At 33.5% G+C, this 14,261-nt stretch overlaps 3 protein-coding genes and 1 long non-coding RNA gene across 7 annotated transcripts in view; 2 read left to right on the forward strand and 2 right to left on the reverse strand.

Annotated features, from left to right (window-relative positions):
- The first annotated feature begins 77 nt into the window (after nucleotides 1-77).
- LOC125057626 (rab GDP dissociation inhibitor alpha) lies at nucleotides 78-1,974 on the forward strand. Its single transcript, XM_047661397.1, has one exon. It carries the CDS (start codon nucleotides 216-218, stop codon nucleotides 1,545-1,547), a length of 1,332 nt encoding a protein of 443 aa, XP_047517353.1. The 5' UTR covers nucleotides 78-215; the 3' UTR covers nucleotides 1,548-1,974.
- An 81-nt stretch (nucleotides 1,975-2,055) lies between these two features.
- On the reverse strand, nucleotides 2,056-6,404 carry LOC125057624 (beta-alanine-activating enzyme). 4 transcript variants are annotated; one of them, XM_047661392.1, is made up of 7 exons: nucleotides 6,000-6,399; nucleotides 5,104-5,930; nucleotides 4,226-4,940; nucleotides 3,602-3,760; nucleotides 3,109-3,424; nucleotides 2,672-2,935; nucleotides 2,056-2,448 (listed from the first exon to the last, which is right to left on the reverse strand). In XM_047661392.1, exons 1-7 carry the CDS (start codon nucleotides 6,221-6,223, stop codon nucleotides 2,062-2,064), a joined length of 2,892 nt encoding a protein of 963 aa, XP_047517348.1. In that variant the 5' UTR covers nucleotides 6,224-6,399; the 3' UTR covers nucleotides 2,056-2,061. The 4 variants fall into 4 exon arrangements, with proteins under 4 accessions (XP_047517348.1, XP_047517351.1, XP_047517350.1 ...); XM_047661395.1 differs by lacking the exons at nucleotides 2,056-2,448; nucleotides 2,672-2,935 and having other exon boundaries at nucleotides 3,283-3,424; nucleotides 4,836-4,940; nucleotides 6,000-6,402; XM_047661394.1 differs by lacking the exons at nucleotides 2,056-2,448; nucleotides 2,672-2,935 and having other exon boundaries at nucleotides 3,283-3,424; nucleotides 4,563-4,940; nucleotides 6,000-6,402.
- A 1,005-nt stretch (nucleotides 6,405-7,409) lies between these two features.
- On the reverse strand, nucleotides 7,410-7,929 carry LOC125057627. The gene is made up of 2 exons (XR_007118236.1): nucleotides 7,553-7,929; nucleotides 7,410-7,480 (listed from the first exon to the last, which is right to left on the reverse strand). It is a non-coding gene; the product is annotated as an uncharacterized LOC125057627 (long non-coding RNA).
- A 2,299-nt stretch (nucleotides 7,930-10,228) lies between these two features.
- Nucleotides 10,229-14,261, forward strand: part of LOC125058012 (protein kinase C-binding protein NELL1-like) — a 47,376-nt gene continuing 43,343 nt past the window's right edge. The window contains exon 1 of the mRNA XM_047662008.1: nucleotides 10,229-10,344. Within this exon, the coding sequence (XP_047517964.1) occupies nucleotides 10,281-10,344 (64 nt within the window). The 5' untranslated portion in view covers nucleotides 10,229-10,280. The remainder of the gene's footprint in view (nucleotides 10,345-14,261) is intronic.

Consider the following 14,261-nt stretch of genomic DNA (forward strand, 5'->3'; position numbering starts at 1 on the left):
AATTATTAGGAATTGGTTTCACAGCTGAGATAGAAATAATTCAATTTTTCCAGAATATTGGCACTGCATCTTGTAGACGTCATCACCGGTAGACATATTTGCTAAATAATCCGACATATTGAGTTTGACGTTTCTAAAGTGCAATTTTGCCCGATTTTACTTGCACTGGTACAATAATTACTAGATTTGTCGATTAAGATAGATTTATTTCCATCATGGATGAAGAATACGATGCGATTGTCTTGGGCACAGGTTTGAAAGAATGCATTATAAGTGGAATGCTTTCCGTGTCCGGAAAAAAAGTTCTTCACATTGATCGCAATAAGTATTACGGTGGAGAATCTGCGTCGATTACCCCATTAGAAGATTTATTTGCTAAGTTCAATGCCCCTGCACCGGATGAAACTTATGGACGCGGTCGTGACTGGAATGTGGACCTAATCCCAAAGTTTTTGATGGCGAATGGCTTGCTTGTCAAGCTTTTAATCCACACGGGCGTCACCCGGTATTTGGAATTCAAGTCTATCGAAGGAAGCTATGTGTACAAGGGTGGAAAAATTTCAAAGGTGCCCGTCGATCAGAAGGAAGCTTTGGCCTCCGATTTGATGGGTATGTTTGAGAAGAGGCGTTTCCGCAACTTTTTGATCTATGTTCAAGATTATCAGGAAGATGACCCTAAAACTTGGAAAGATTTTGATCCATCTACAGCGAATATGCAGTCCCTGTATGAAAAATTTGGGCTGGACAGAAACACACAGGACTTCACAGGGCATGCACTAGCCTTGTATCTTGATGACAACTATTTGCAACAACCAGCCAGTCAAACAATACGTCGTATAAAACTTTATTCTGATTCCTTGGCGCGTTATGGTAAATCGCCTTATCTATATCCTATGTATGGTCTTGGTGAACTGCCTCAAGGGTTTGCACGTTTATCTGCTATTTACGGAGGCACTTACATGCTGGATAAACCTATCGATGAGATTGTCCTTGGTGAAGCAGGTAAAGTTGTTGGTGTGCGTTCTGGCAATGAAATAGCAAAATGTAAACAAGTTTACTGTGACCCTAGCTATGTTCCTGACCGTGTGCGTAAGAAGGGGCAAGTTATAAGATGTATATGCTTGTTGGATCACCCAATAAACAATACTAAGGATGCTCTTTCTACTCAGATCATCATACCTCAAAAGCAAGTGGGAAGGAATTCTGACATTTACGTCTCTGTCGTGTCCTATACCCACCAAGTGGCAGCCAAAGGTTGGTTTGTCGCTATGGTTTCTACTACAGTTGAGACCAATGATCCCGAATCTGAAATAAAGCCAGGCATCGATCTGCTGGGCCCAATCAGACAGAAATTTATTTCTGTGACAGACTACTATGAACCTATTGATGATGGAAGCCAGAGCCAAATCTTTATTTCTGAGTCTTATGATGCTACTACTCACTTCGAAACTACTTGTCTAGATGTGCTTAAAATTTACAAGAGAGGTACAGGTGAAGAGTTTGATTTCTCTAAAGTAAAGGTAGAGTTGGGTGAAGAAGATCAATAATCATATATCAAATCATATTAAAATATTGCTTGTTACTTTTGAAAATTTGTTAAAACTGGCTTCTATTATATTTAATAGGGATTTTTTGGGTATGTGTAAGAGATTAGGTGAATGCAGTAGCTATGTGTATCACTACAGTGCTCCAGTCAATGATTTTGTTCTTATAAATATAATATGCATAATATAAGATTTGTTATTTATAGGGTTTTACCTTTCCATAATAAAGATGCTTTTATATTATTATTTAAAAAACAAGCCTAAGGATTTTATCTGCATATGTTTATGTAAATATTGTTTGCATTCCAGTTTTGATACACTATAACAGTATAACTAGTATCCATATCATACCTATGTCAACTAATGAATGCTCAGTGTACATCATAAATATTCTTTGTATGATCATGAATTAAATTACCTTATTATGTAATAAATTGTTTTATTTATAGATTCAAACTTATAATTTAAACAACATTTTGTAGAAATAATATCACAGTATCCAAATACTTAGGAAGATTCACAAATTTAAAACATATTTAATGGCATACAAATTATCATTTCTGCAGCCTATAAAAATATAATCACCATACACTGCAGGTGTAGAAAATGTCTCATTTGGCAATTGATAATCGGCAATAACAATTCCTGTTTCAGCTTCTAAAATGCTTAGTATACCATTATTTGAAGCAGCTATAATTAATTTATCACTCAAACTGCATGGTGTCGAATAAACTGGTGAAGATAGTTGAGTTTTCCAGTTCAAACTTGGCTGGAAATTTTTTATATTGATACAGTAAACTTTGTTGTCATGACATCCAAAAATGATTTGCCATCTCAGTTTATCTATTTCTTTAACAAAAAGAGATGAAAAAATATTTCCTTTTGCACCTTGGTATTTCCATATCTGAAACATTTTAAATCATTACATTAACCCAACAGACAATTCATTCTAATTATATAAAATAAAATAGTAAACAAAAGTTCAAACATATAGTTCTAAGAAAGTATTAGAATGATTTGCACTAATGACAATATGAAATATATGAATAATGAAAATATTGAAGAAAAATATCAAACTAGTAAAGATGTGTGTGTCAGCTTATTAAACATAATCAACCAAACCATACCTTAATTCCTTTCTCAACAGTCCGACAGTGTATTTCTCCATTGACTTCAGCAAAGATCACATATTTGTCATTGTCATAAAGTACAGGAGCAGCAAATACAGGGCTACTCAGTGTTCCACGCCATGCTATTGTCTTTGTTTCTATATGTGTGCTTGCACATACCCCTGATAGTGTGCCAAGCAGTATAAATTCTTTTTTAGCCAGAACTAAATCTGCTGATATTGCTTGCTCAGCCACATTGATTGTTAGTATTATTTTCCCAGTCTGTAACAAAAAGTAAAAACTAATAATTGTCCTTTTAAAACCAAGCTTTAATAAATAACACAATATATTTGTTTTAACAAGGCAGGTGAAGTTCATAGATAATATAAAAGATAAGGCTTTTAATTCAGCAATTGTAAGAGGACTAGGATACTATTAATTAAATAAGTTCATACCATAGCATCAATGCATCTTATATTTCCATCGTAAGCTGCAACATAGAATTGTCCTTTGCAGAATGATGCTTTGCTTTTGATCATAAATCCAATATTTATCCTCCAGATTTCTATACAATTCTCCAATTTAAAACAGACAATTGTTCCATCATGAGCTCCAACAATGCCACAAGGTGCAGTAAGAGGTGCTTCATTACAACAATATACAGAGGCTTCCACTCTAGATTTCACTTTAATCAGTCCTTGCATTAAGCCACTGATTGCATCAACAACAACAATTTTTCCTGAGTGACTGCCTACTGTCACATACAATTTGCTATGGACAAAAATGTGATTAGGTTTCAAAATTCATGTATGGTAAAATTTTATAATTCAAATTAAAAGCTGCAGAACGCTTGCAGAATTTTATCTTCTATTCTCACTTTAGAAATTAATTAATCACTTTAAAATACACTATATTATATGTAGGATAGTAAAAGTATACTAAACTTACTATCCATGTTGAAACAGAGTGGGCGAAGCATCTACACATTTGCCTGTATCAAATGACCAGGCAACAATAAATTCTACTGGGTTTGAACTGGATGAGCTTTCCATTATCTTCTTGATGGAATGAGATGCTGAAAAGTGACTTTCTGATGTTGAACGTGTCCTAAAACATAAAAATATAACAATTTTATTTTCTTATTTTGAAATATTTTACCAAATTTTTTATACAACCTTTGGATCTATTAAACACATTTTTTTAAGTTAATTGTTTTGTAGAAAAGTATGTACCGCCTTGCGTACTTTCTATTTTAACCAATTATTGTCTCTATAAGTGACACTATAACTATACTTTAGGTCTGCCCTGCGATTCTGTAACTCACTTTTCGAACTCACTCAGCTTGAAAAGGTCGGAGCTTGTAGTTTATTGTTTATCAGAATGCCAAATCATAAAATGACTGCTTCACGACTGATTTGACAGCGACCGCCAATGCGAAAACCGCTGTGTGAGTTCGAAAAGTGAGTTACAGAATCGCAGGGCTGAGCCTCAGATTTCTGTTTCAGTAGTCTTGGTGTTTCTTAACAGTTAAAACAGTGAAAAGGGAATTTTAACAGTGAAACTCAAAATTACCTTTTTAATCTTTTTTTTGTTTTATTTTCCATGTGTAATTCCTTTAAAGCTATTTGCATAACTTGGTCCATTGTGCTCTTTTGAGTGAGTAAATAAGGCAAAATAAACTTGCCAAATTCTGGACATGTTAAAGCAAGTTTATTGCACATAGAAATTGCTAGGAATGAAGTTCCACCAAGTGAGAAAAAGTCCTTATCTTTTATTTCATCATATGTAAAAGTTTTATTTAAACTAACTTTTAATTCTTTCAACAGGAGTACTTTTAAAGAACCGACTGACTGTGGGATTGGCAGGACTTTTTCAAACATTTGAGCTAACATTTGTTTTGATATTTTACCATGTGCATTAGTTGGCAGATTGTCAACTCGAATAATCTTATCAGGCCAATGTTTATCATCTAGTTTGCATTTTAAGAAATCTGATAACTCTTGGCTAGTTAGTGATTCAGATGAAAAATATACAACAAGAAGAAATGGTTTTGGTAACCAAACACATGAACATGTCTTCACTCTTGGACATTGCATTATGACGATTTCAATATGTTGTAAGTTTACTTTATGTCCAAATCTCTTTATAATATCATCTCTACGCCCTCTATAGTATATAGTACCATTTCTTATTTCACCAATATCTCCAGTGTCCACAAACTTCAAGGAACTTTGCTCTTCGGTACCAATCGATTTATTTAAAACAACACATTTTCTGGTTTTACTCACTGAAATAATAATTTCAAGATTAAGTAAAGATATCAGTTTTGAAAAGAAATTCTACAGCAGGATTTTTGGGTGTCTATGGGCTGCGTGGACTGCCCTTTTTGGTCGTCCCGCAAGCTCGTTTGCCCCCCTATTCTATAAAAAAAAAAAAAAGGAAGTACTCACTTAAAACAATTTTTCCAGTATCAGACGTTTCTTTAAAGCGCTCTACAATAATATCAGTTTCTGATAAGCAGTTACCCAGGGGTACTTCTAAATCCGATATGATTTTAGTAAGATCTAATTCTGCAACACTGGCCCAACAAGACATTTCAGTTACACCATACAACATAAATAATTTTGTTTTATTCTGTGCATGTTTTAACTCCTTTAACCGTATGATTCCATTTAGAGGCTCACCTCCTAATGCCAATACCTTTAAGGTTGACTGAGGGGAAAAAATCTTATTTTTGATGTCTGCATTTGAAAACTGAAAAAACTTAGACGGTGTTGTTTGCCAAAATGTTATAGCATTTTGAGTATTTCCAGGGAAGAGAATGTCAGGTTTTTCAGGAGCTATAAGAAGTGAAGCACCATTCATACATGTTAGAAGTATTTCTATCATTGATGGATCAAATGTCAATGGCGTTGAAAAGTATATAACATCTTCCTGTGTTATATCAAATAATTTTGTCAAATCATCTAAATTGGGTTGTATACACTGTATTGGGACTTGAATATGTTTAGGATCTCCAGTGCTTCCTGATGTCATTGCTATAAATGAATATTCCGGGCCATATTGTGAATTTGTACTACTCAACTGAAAATTGAAGATGTGTAGTGTTAGGTTAAACACTACAATAGATTTGTCAGGTCTTCTGTTAAGGAGCGTATCAGGATCATTTTCTTTCGTTTTAATTGAAATTATGAAATTAAATTTTATTTCATTTATAATTGACTCAAGATCTTGCGATGGATCAAGGAACATAAATGTTGTGCAACTTTTATGGGCTCTGAAAAAGTAGGAACAATTAAAATTTAAAAACAAAACACAAAATATAATAGAAACAGTATAAACTTACGCAGCTATCACACAAGGTACGATTATATTTCTCTCTGAAATTAGGCCAACTATTCCTTTGGTACAGTTAAGTTGTTGTAAGTTTTGTGATATGTATTCACATATACCATACAGCTCAGAGTAAGTGTAGGTGCTGTAATAGCCATTATTGTAATGCCGGATAGCGATATTTGAGGGATAAATTGCACAAGTCCTAACAAAAACATCATAGTAGCCTCGCTTCATTTTATATATTTGATATTTAATAAGTTATTGTTTTGGCAATCGTGTCAAGTATAGCGAGTTTACTATACATGATTAAAGCATATCATTATTCATTAATAATTTACAATTTTGTTTACGTTAAATAAAAAAGTTGTAAAAAAAATTAAAATATTTACAAGCTTGAAACTTGAAAGTTTGTCAGTTGTCAGTTCCCATTACACACAACGTCAACGTCGCCTATCGTTTCTTCGATCTAATTTATTTATCTTGGAACTATATACTATAAATGTTACTAATAATGTCTGAATTGACAAGGTTGATGTATACTGCTGTTATAACAAGTGTCTGGTTTGTATGAAGACTTGTACAATGCTTATACAACGCTGAGGCCTAGTTTAACGGGTGTATAAGACAAAAATTGCGTAATTTCATCTGATTTCGCGTTTGACAGCATTTTTTGACTGTTTAGTTCAAGGAAAGATTTAAGTTAGTAGATATTTGTGTTTGTTGAAAATAGATTTTATAGATCAAATAGAAGATTTAGATAATATTGATATGCAGCTAATACATACGATTGAAGATTTGCCGCCTCCAAGGAAAGTCAAAGAACATACCAAACTCGGTGCAATCCGTTATTACTTTCGCATGGCGATTTCAAAACAAAATACCGCTTTTCAAAGAAGTATGTTATGAAGATCTGTGACAGAGTGCGAGCTGATGTCGAAAAGAGTACTAGAGGTGGAGGGTTTTCGATTTAGGTGTCTTCTTCATGGCTTCTCAGTGTCATTAGAAAATGCCAAATTATATATAGTAGCACTGGCAATCCTCCACAATATTGCTATTGATATGAAAGAAGACCTGGATGTTACGTATGATGACACTGAGAATGCTCCAGAAGAACCAAGGCCAACCTAGACGCCCCCAAGCAATCTGGCTAGACAAGCTGCTAGAGCTGCTTTTATTGAAACATATTTTTAAGGCTGTTTTATTTTCATAGGTGTGGATAGTTAAGGACTTGAAATAAATAAAAAGTTATATTTCATTTAAAACGGGGGTTTTATTTTTTTTATAAGTATATAATTATTTATTTAATTGCTGCTGTAACAATTTGAGCCTTAGAAGATGCTTCTGTCTAGCCCTTTCGTGAGCTTCGGCGAGTCGCTTCTGTTTGAGCTCATGTGTTTCAGCCATCTGCCTTTGTTTTGTATCGTGCTCTTCCTGGAAACACTGGAACACTACCGTGTTGCGGAGTTTGGCACTTTCCACTATTTGAGATGCCTAAAAAATTTAAGTATGATCGTTGAGGGATTTTGAATGAAATAGTCCTTTCTCTATCACATTGATACTAACCTCTTCTAACTTTTGTACTGCAGAACGCGGCTTTTTATGTAAAATTCTAGTCCTCTTTGTCTGAGGTTTTGGAGTTTCTATTAGCTGCAAATAATAAAATGTTATTAGTATATTGAGTAAATGTGTATATAATTGCTTTGGTTGATAAAATAAATACAACTTACATTAGAATTATGAGTCGTATCAAAATTATTAAATCAAACGTCAATCAAACACGGCGGGTTGCCAGGGTAACAATAAATAAGGGTCGTTTTGTTATTCAACCAATACACATCGATTATTGGTCAAAGAGGAGTTTATGCCCTGTACAAGCTCTATTCACTGAATTACTATCACCTTGTCATAACGCATGTATAGTGATTTTTTATTAGTAAGACCGTATAACTTTAGCATAATTGTCAAAATTCCAGGGGCCTTGTCAAGATAAGATGCCTTAACAGTAGTGTATGTGCAGAAACTAAATTTGTATGATCTGAATTTGTCATCTTGACTAAGGCCCCAGTAAAAGTAAAGCTTTTCATCTATATTTTAACAGAACACACGAATAAAGTTCGTCAGTTTCTGTTTCTTCTGCAAAATTTACTAAAGTAGTGTGTTCTTATATATTTTCTATGTTCCTGGGTTATTAAGGGTAGTCAATAGACATAGTTATGTTTCCTTTATGACAGGATAGATATGTTCTGACTTAATTAAAAAAGCATGTTCGTTGTATAATATAATAATAATCAACCACGCCCGCAACTCTATATATATTATAGCTACTTAAACTCTTGTTTTACTTAAACAATACAATTTGGTTTAAACTTAACTTAAGCTAGCTTCAGTTTTGTATCACTCAAGTATATTGCAAATCTATACTTATCTATATGTTTATAATAATTATATATAAAGCTTAAGCGTTTGTCTATAAAAAATGTATTAGTGTTGGATAGTAATTTTTTTACATTATTATGACGTTTCAAAGTGTCAAGTGACACAAGGCGTAATAGTAGCAATTTTGTAAAACAAAAACTTAGTGATTAAAAAAAATATCGGTCAGTTTCTTGACCGATAGTTGCTCTCCTTCGCTCTACGTCTTTGATTTGAAAACTAGTAGTATATTAATTAAATTTAAAATAGTATTTTTTTTATTGAATGTTTTTATTTATAAGTTTAATTACAAGTATATACTTGTAATTAAACGAATTTTGATTGGATTTGAGTTGATTAAAGAAGCATACTTATCACGGGCAGGCGGTGTAACTTTATGAATATTTTTTTTACAAATATAGTACTAATACTACCATATACGATTACGACTTACCAGCTTAATGCCAAATCAAATCAGAATGAAAGTTATAGAACATAGATGAAAAAGTATGAAAGTCCAACTGAAGGAACATAATGTTTTTTTTTCATAGATAAGTGGAAATTGTCTAGATACGCCGTAGACTTTAATTTCAATAACTTAATTTGATTTTTAAGAATCAAAGCTTAGTAAACTTTAAACTTATAACACTTAAAACTTAACTTACCTTGGTTTCAATATAATTAAGACGCAACTTTAAATATAAGACCTCTTGTGTAATTTCTGTAATATCGTTTTAAAATGCATATAATAAAAGAGACATGTATTTATTGTAAGATTTATGTGTAATGAAGCAGAATTAATATTCAAAAAGGCGTATGTCGTAGCCATTTTAAACATTCTCTGTATTAATATTTTTTCATCTAAAGAATATAATAATATAGAGAGAATTGTTAGTTTGCGACTCTCAACTCTCGTACGTTCATATTAAGGCTGTGCACTGATGGAATTTTCTTTACGCTTTAGATCCAGAAATCTGCTTACCTATTAACTTAAAAATTATCAACAGATATAGAAATCAATGTTCAAAGGTTCGGCCAGAATCTCAGAAGACGAAGCGAAACTCCAGACTAAACTTTCATTTCCTTTCATAATTCACTGAATAGTTATATAACAAATTCAATGATTATTTCAAATTGTGCCGGATTATAAATTTAATTGAACTTTACATTAACTAATCCTTTGAGATTATTTATTATAGCGATTAAGTCACGTAGGCAATTTCTCAAACAAGACATAGATATAAATGTAAACTTAGCCAAGTTCGTAAAACAACTAAATAAACATTGCGCAGCGGCTCTGCGGCGGTGCTGACCTAAAACGTATTCGGCAAATGAACAATCAATTAGGGGCGGTCAGCGCTCCGACAGAAACAGGCTAGGTGGTGGAAAGCGGCGCGCGCGCTAACTGTGGAAACTCGAGGAAATGGCGGAGGGTGCTGACTGGCTGAATGGGGTTGCGCCGCTGCGGGGAGCCGCCGTAGCGTGGGGTGACCAGCTAAATCCTTTCATTTTGCAACGCTAGTTAAATTTATTATACAACCTTATAGTTTAAATGTTATTTAAAAAAATCCTAGACTAAAATATCAGTATGATTAAAACATCTACGGAATACTTAAATAAGTCTGATAATAAAAATTCTATCCTAATAGATTTTTTATACAACCTTCTAGTTACAATCTGGCAAAAATACTAACGTTAATATACTTATATAGAGTAACATAGACAAATACAGATTCCCGGATTTCCCGGTCAGCTCAGTCAGTCAGTGGCCACCCTACCGAGGGGTGCGTGAGGCGGCGCGCGTGCATCGATCCAGCGTTCAGTATCGTTCAGTACGCCGGGGCCGCCGGCACGAGCGCGCGTGTAATGCGCCGCTGACATGGCCGGCACTCGGCCACTCGTGGCCGTCTGGTTCTGCTGGTGGTGGCTGAGGCACGCGGCCGGTGAGTACACCCTTCCATACACACACGACATTACTTTTTTCCGATCAGCTGATTTATGTCCACGTTATTTGCACGTTTTCCGCTGGGTGTGACAAACAGCTGATTATACTAATTTTTCAAATTTACAGGCTTTTTTCGTAATTGTATTCGTTGAAATCGATCGTTTCGTACCGCGATAGGGCAGTGTAATGACTTTAAGAGGGTTCAAGTTCGTTCTCATTGAGTAGCTATTTTTACGTAACTTTTCTTTTTTTCAGAAATTTACGTATTTAAATCATTACATGAACTAGGTTGTTTACGTATTAAGTAGTGACAAATAGTTGTTTAGTGCGGCACTGAGGTGTATAAGACGAATTAAATTATTAAAAACTTATTATGACATAATTTACGTAGGAATACAAGCTTACATAATTGAAGTACTTAAAAATTTTGAATATAGAGTCGTATTTCTGCTGTCACGCTGTGTTCGTGCCGATTTAAAAACTACTAAAAAGTTCTATATAACTTATGTTTCCCATGTGAAATTATAATTAATCAACCGTATTTTAGGTGTTTAATGAATTGTCTTATAATATTGTTATCTATTTTACGAGTCTACAAAAAATTCGTACCAAAGTCACATGGTTTCATTGATGTTGTATTACGAGTAATGTCCTAATCTTACATCATACGATGTACATCTGCGTAAATATTGATAATCACGCCACTGATAGCCCTTTAAGTGCAGGCGCATCCTCTAATACCTTAACCATATGATTTCGTCAAATGCACAATTTTTATCTATGTATAACGGATTTACTTGCAAAAAACTACTTCAAAAACTTGCACCACTGAAAAACGCTTGGTAACTTTGAAATTTTCATTGCACTAAAAATGCGTTAGAAATATATGTTTCGTGTCTATTAAAATTGTTTATGCAATTTTCCATAGTGAATTATTTATTGGGTTAATTTAAACCTTGTGTCAATATTAATAATTAATATAGTACGTTTATCTTATCAAAAGTATCGGGTGATTTTATCACACCATATATTTCGCACCTAAGTACTACCAAAGTCGAGATTAGGAGATAATGCAAATATTTATAACATTGCGCGTATTATATTTTTTAAAACCCTAAAAGTATAAAGCTTTGTAAATGTGTATAATATAAAAATTCTAAATTATTACAATTTCGGGTAATATTAACCCTTGGGCCCATTGAAAAGAGTTCAACGCGCAACATTTTAAATAAGAACATAATAAATTTAAGTTCTAAGAAAATTTATAAAAAGTAGTTTATCTTATAAGTTTAAAAATAGTAGAGAGAATTAATGGGAATATAAACCAATTACGTAAGTAATATAACTTCGGGTCCTTCAATCTGGGATACTTTATTTTTTACAATCAAAAGTAAAAAGAAATAATTTTTGCACAATTGAATTTCGTAGGTATACATTTATAATTTAGTTTTCAAATTTAAGTAAAGCGTAGATTACAACCTTTTAATAAAATAAACGATTTAATTTTTCAAATAACTCAGATATACAATATATCCGAGTTGTTTGTAGTTTATATTATCAAAAGCTTCATTCCCTTCAGAACATCAAAGTAGAACATCTGGTAGATGCGGAAAAGCCTTCATTTCCGAACATTTGTCATCGCGGCCGACGACCCGACCTACAATTAGGGCAAACATTGAATGTCTGTCTGAAGCTAATCGGCTGTTAGATACAATAAAATGTTCGTTAACATATTTGTTACAAATCGTATTAAGAGTTTCATCCATTTATATAAGACTCGTTGACACTCGGTATCGTGGTTAAACAGCTTTCCCTCATAAATGCACTATGACAGCTTTAAATTAGAGGACACCGTGAGCCATTTCTGCCAAAACCCTCCATCTTTTATTCGATACCAACTCCGGGGAAACAAATACAGATCATATAACTTTTTCTACAGCTGTGATACTTTTTCACATTCAACGCCTTTTGTCTTTAGTCACCGTGACCACGCACGCTGTAAAGCACGCGAAACATCGGTTAAATTTAAAATTATGAAAAATAATTATTGTAAATACATAAATTAGTTTAAGTATTCGCTAAAAGACATTTCAATCAAAGCAGTTGACAACTTATCGTATTTGATTAAAGTATTATTGCTCTAAAAATTACACAACGAATCTCTGCGACCCAAAAGTTTTCTTGGCCTCCGAAATGAGAATCTTCCAACGCTCTCTCCGAGTCCTGTGCCACCTCTCGCCAATGGCTAGCTTTCAGATGCAGCTGGACCTTAACAATAAGCAAAAAATTTACTTAATCTAGCAGACCCCGCTACGTGTTGCTGAAGCTAAGGTCTATGTTATATTACATAGTAGTAAACTATTCAAGGGAAACGATAGGAGAACACCAGTCATAGACCACTATGCTTTTTTGGTGGCTATGCCATTAAATTGTAGCTTATGTAAACGTTGGTACTTTCAACACAGCGTCAACTTTTAGAATTGTTACTGTCAAATAATAAACAAATAATTTGCAATAAAATAATATTGCGGGTGTTAATTGAGTTTTAAGCTATCCTATCTTTTAAGTTAGATCAAAACCGTGTGCAAATTTGACTGAAATCGGTTAAGTAGTTTAGGAGTCAATAGCGCATAAACAACGTGACACATAATTTATTTATATTAAGATTGTATTTTATAATTCATTTCAATCAATAACTTTTTTAAATAGGCAAGTTAGTCGCCGTAAATTTTTGGGTCTCAGATACGCCTACATCAAGAAATTTATCAATATGAAGAATTTTCTGTAGAAACCCTTAATGGAGATGTCTTCAAGCCTCAAGACGTATAATCCTTCGAAAAGGCACTGCACAGAACTCTGCCCGAACTATTGACTGCTCTACTTCTTGTCGCACGTTTAATAGGCCATTGGGACGATAAGTCAGAGCCAAACATAGTCATTGGGACTTGGCACAAAGCCAGCTTCACCTGAAACTTGACATAAGTATTGCATGAAGCAAATGTAGGAAGTTGGCTGTGACTCATAATCGTAATATATAATTTTGATGATGTTCAGTTCATGTAAGCTACTAATATCGTTAATATACGTTGTCATCTAATATATAAAAATGAAACCCGTTTTCCGTTGTTACGACATAACATGAAAACGGCTTGACCGATTTGGCCAATTCTTTTTTTATAATATTCTTTGAAGTACGAGGATGGTTCTTACGGAGAGAAAAATTAAAAAAATCGAGTGAAAAAGTCTAAAAACAACACTTTTCTATATTCCCATACATAATATTCGTAATAATACTTAAAACTCAATTTGAACTTTAATACCATATCATAAAGTTCAAGTGTTAGTGGGGGGGTTTCCGGGAAGGTAAATTTTTATTTTTTGACATAATGTATTTGTTATCTTCTCAACTTTCTTTTTTTATCTTAGCTAGACCGGTGTCCCGAATAGCAGAATAAGTATTTAAAAAAAATAAAGAATCGACTGTTAGGCGGTACGATGTTCGCCAGGCCAGCTAGTATACGTATAAAAATACAACATTGATATTACAAGTTAACTTAGATACTATATATTACATGATAAAACTTAGTTTATTTGTTAATTTATCTTCGTCTATATTATATGTAGCCTACATAAAACACAATAAAGAAAATACATTATTTTTGTCAAAGAAATATGGAATTCTAAATAATATTTATGCAATTTGTCCATACCCAACTCGCCTTACGTAAGCTACTTTGCCGCATTGAATTTTTATCGTCGGCCCCAGGTTGGTCTCATTCAAATTTTATATTCTATTGCCGCCTTATCGGAAAATTTTCATGAAGGAAATTCGGGGAAAGAATGGATGAATAATGAACTTGAGCTGCGTGACCTACGGCTATACGATACGGTTGAATCTATTAAACCAAGAAATTG

The sequence above is a fragment of the Pieris napi genome, chromosome 17, assembly GCF_905475465.1.
Source record: "Pieris napi chromosome 17, ilPieNapi1.2, whole genome shotgun sequence".
NCBI classification, from domain to species: Eukaryota; Metazoa; Arthropoda; class Insecta; order Lepidoptera; family Pieridae; genus Pieris; species Pieris napi.

Excerpts from the sequence above, each read along its gene's own strand:
- LOC125057626 (XM_047661397.1), top strand. The coding sequence starts at position 216 with ATGGATGAAGAATACGATGCGATTGTCTTGGGCACAGGTTTGAAAGAA.
- LOC125057624 (XM_047661392.1), bottom strand. The coding sequence starts at position 6,223 with ATGAAGCGAGGCTACTATGATGTTTTTGTTAGGACTTGTGCAATTTAT. Across the intron at positions 3,761-4,225 it reads ACAAAAAAAAGATTAAAAAG|GACACGTTCAACATCAGAAA; the intron begins GTAATTTTGAGT and ends TTTATGTTTTAG. Across the intron at positions 2,449-2,671 it reads CTGTTGAGAAAGGAATTAAG|ATATGGAAATACCAAGGTGC; the intron begins GTATGGTTTGGT and ends AAAATGTTTCAG.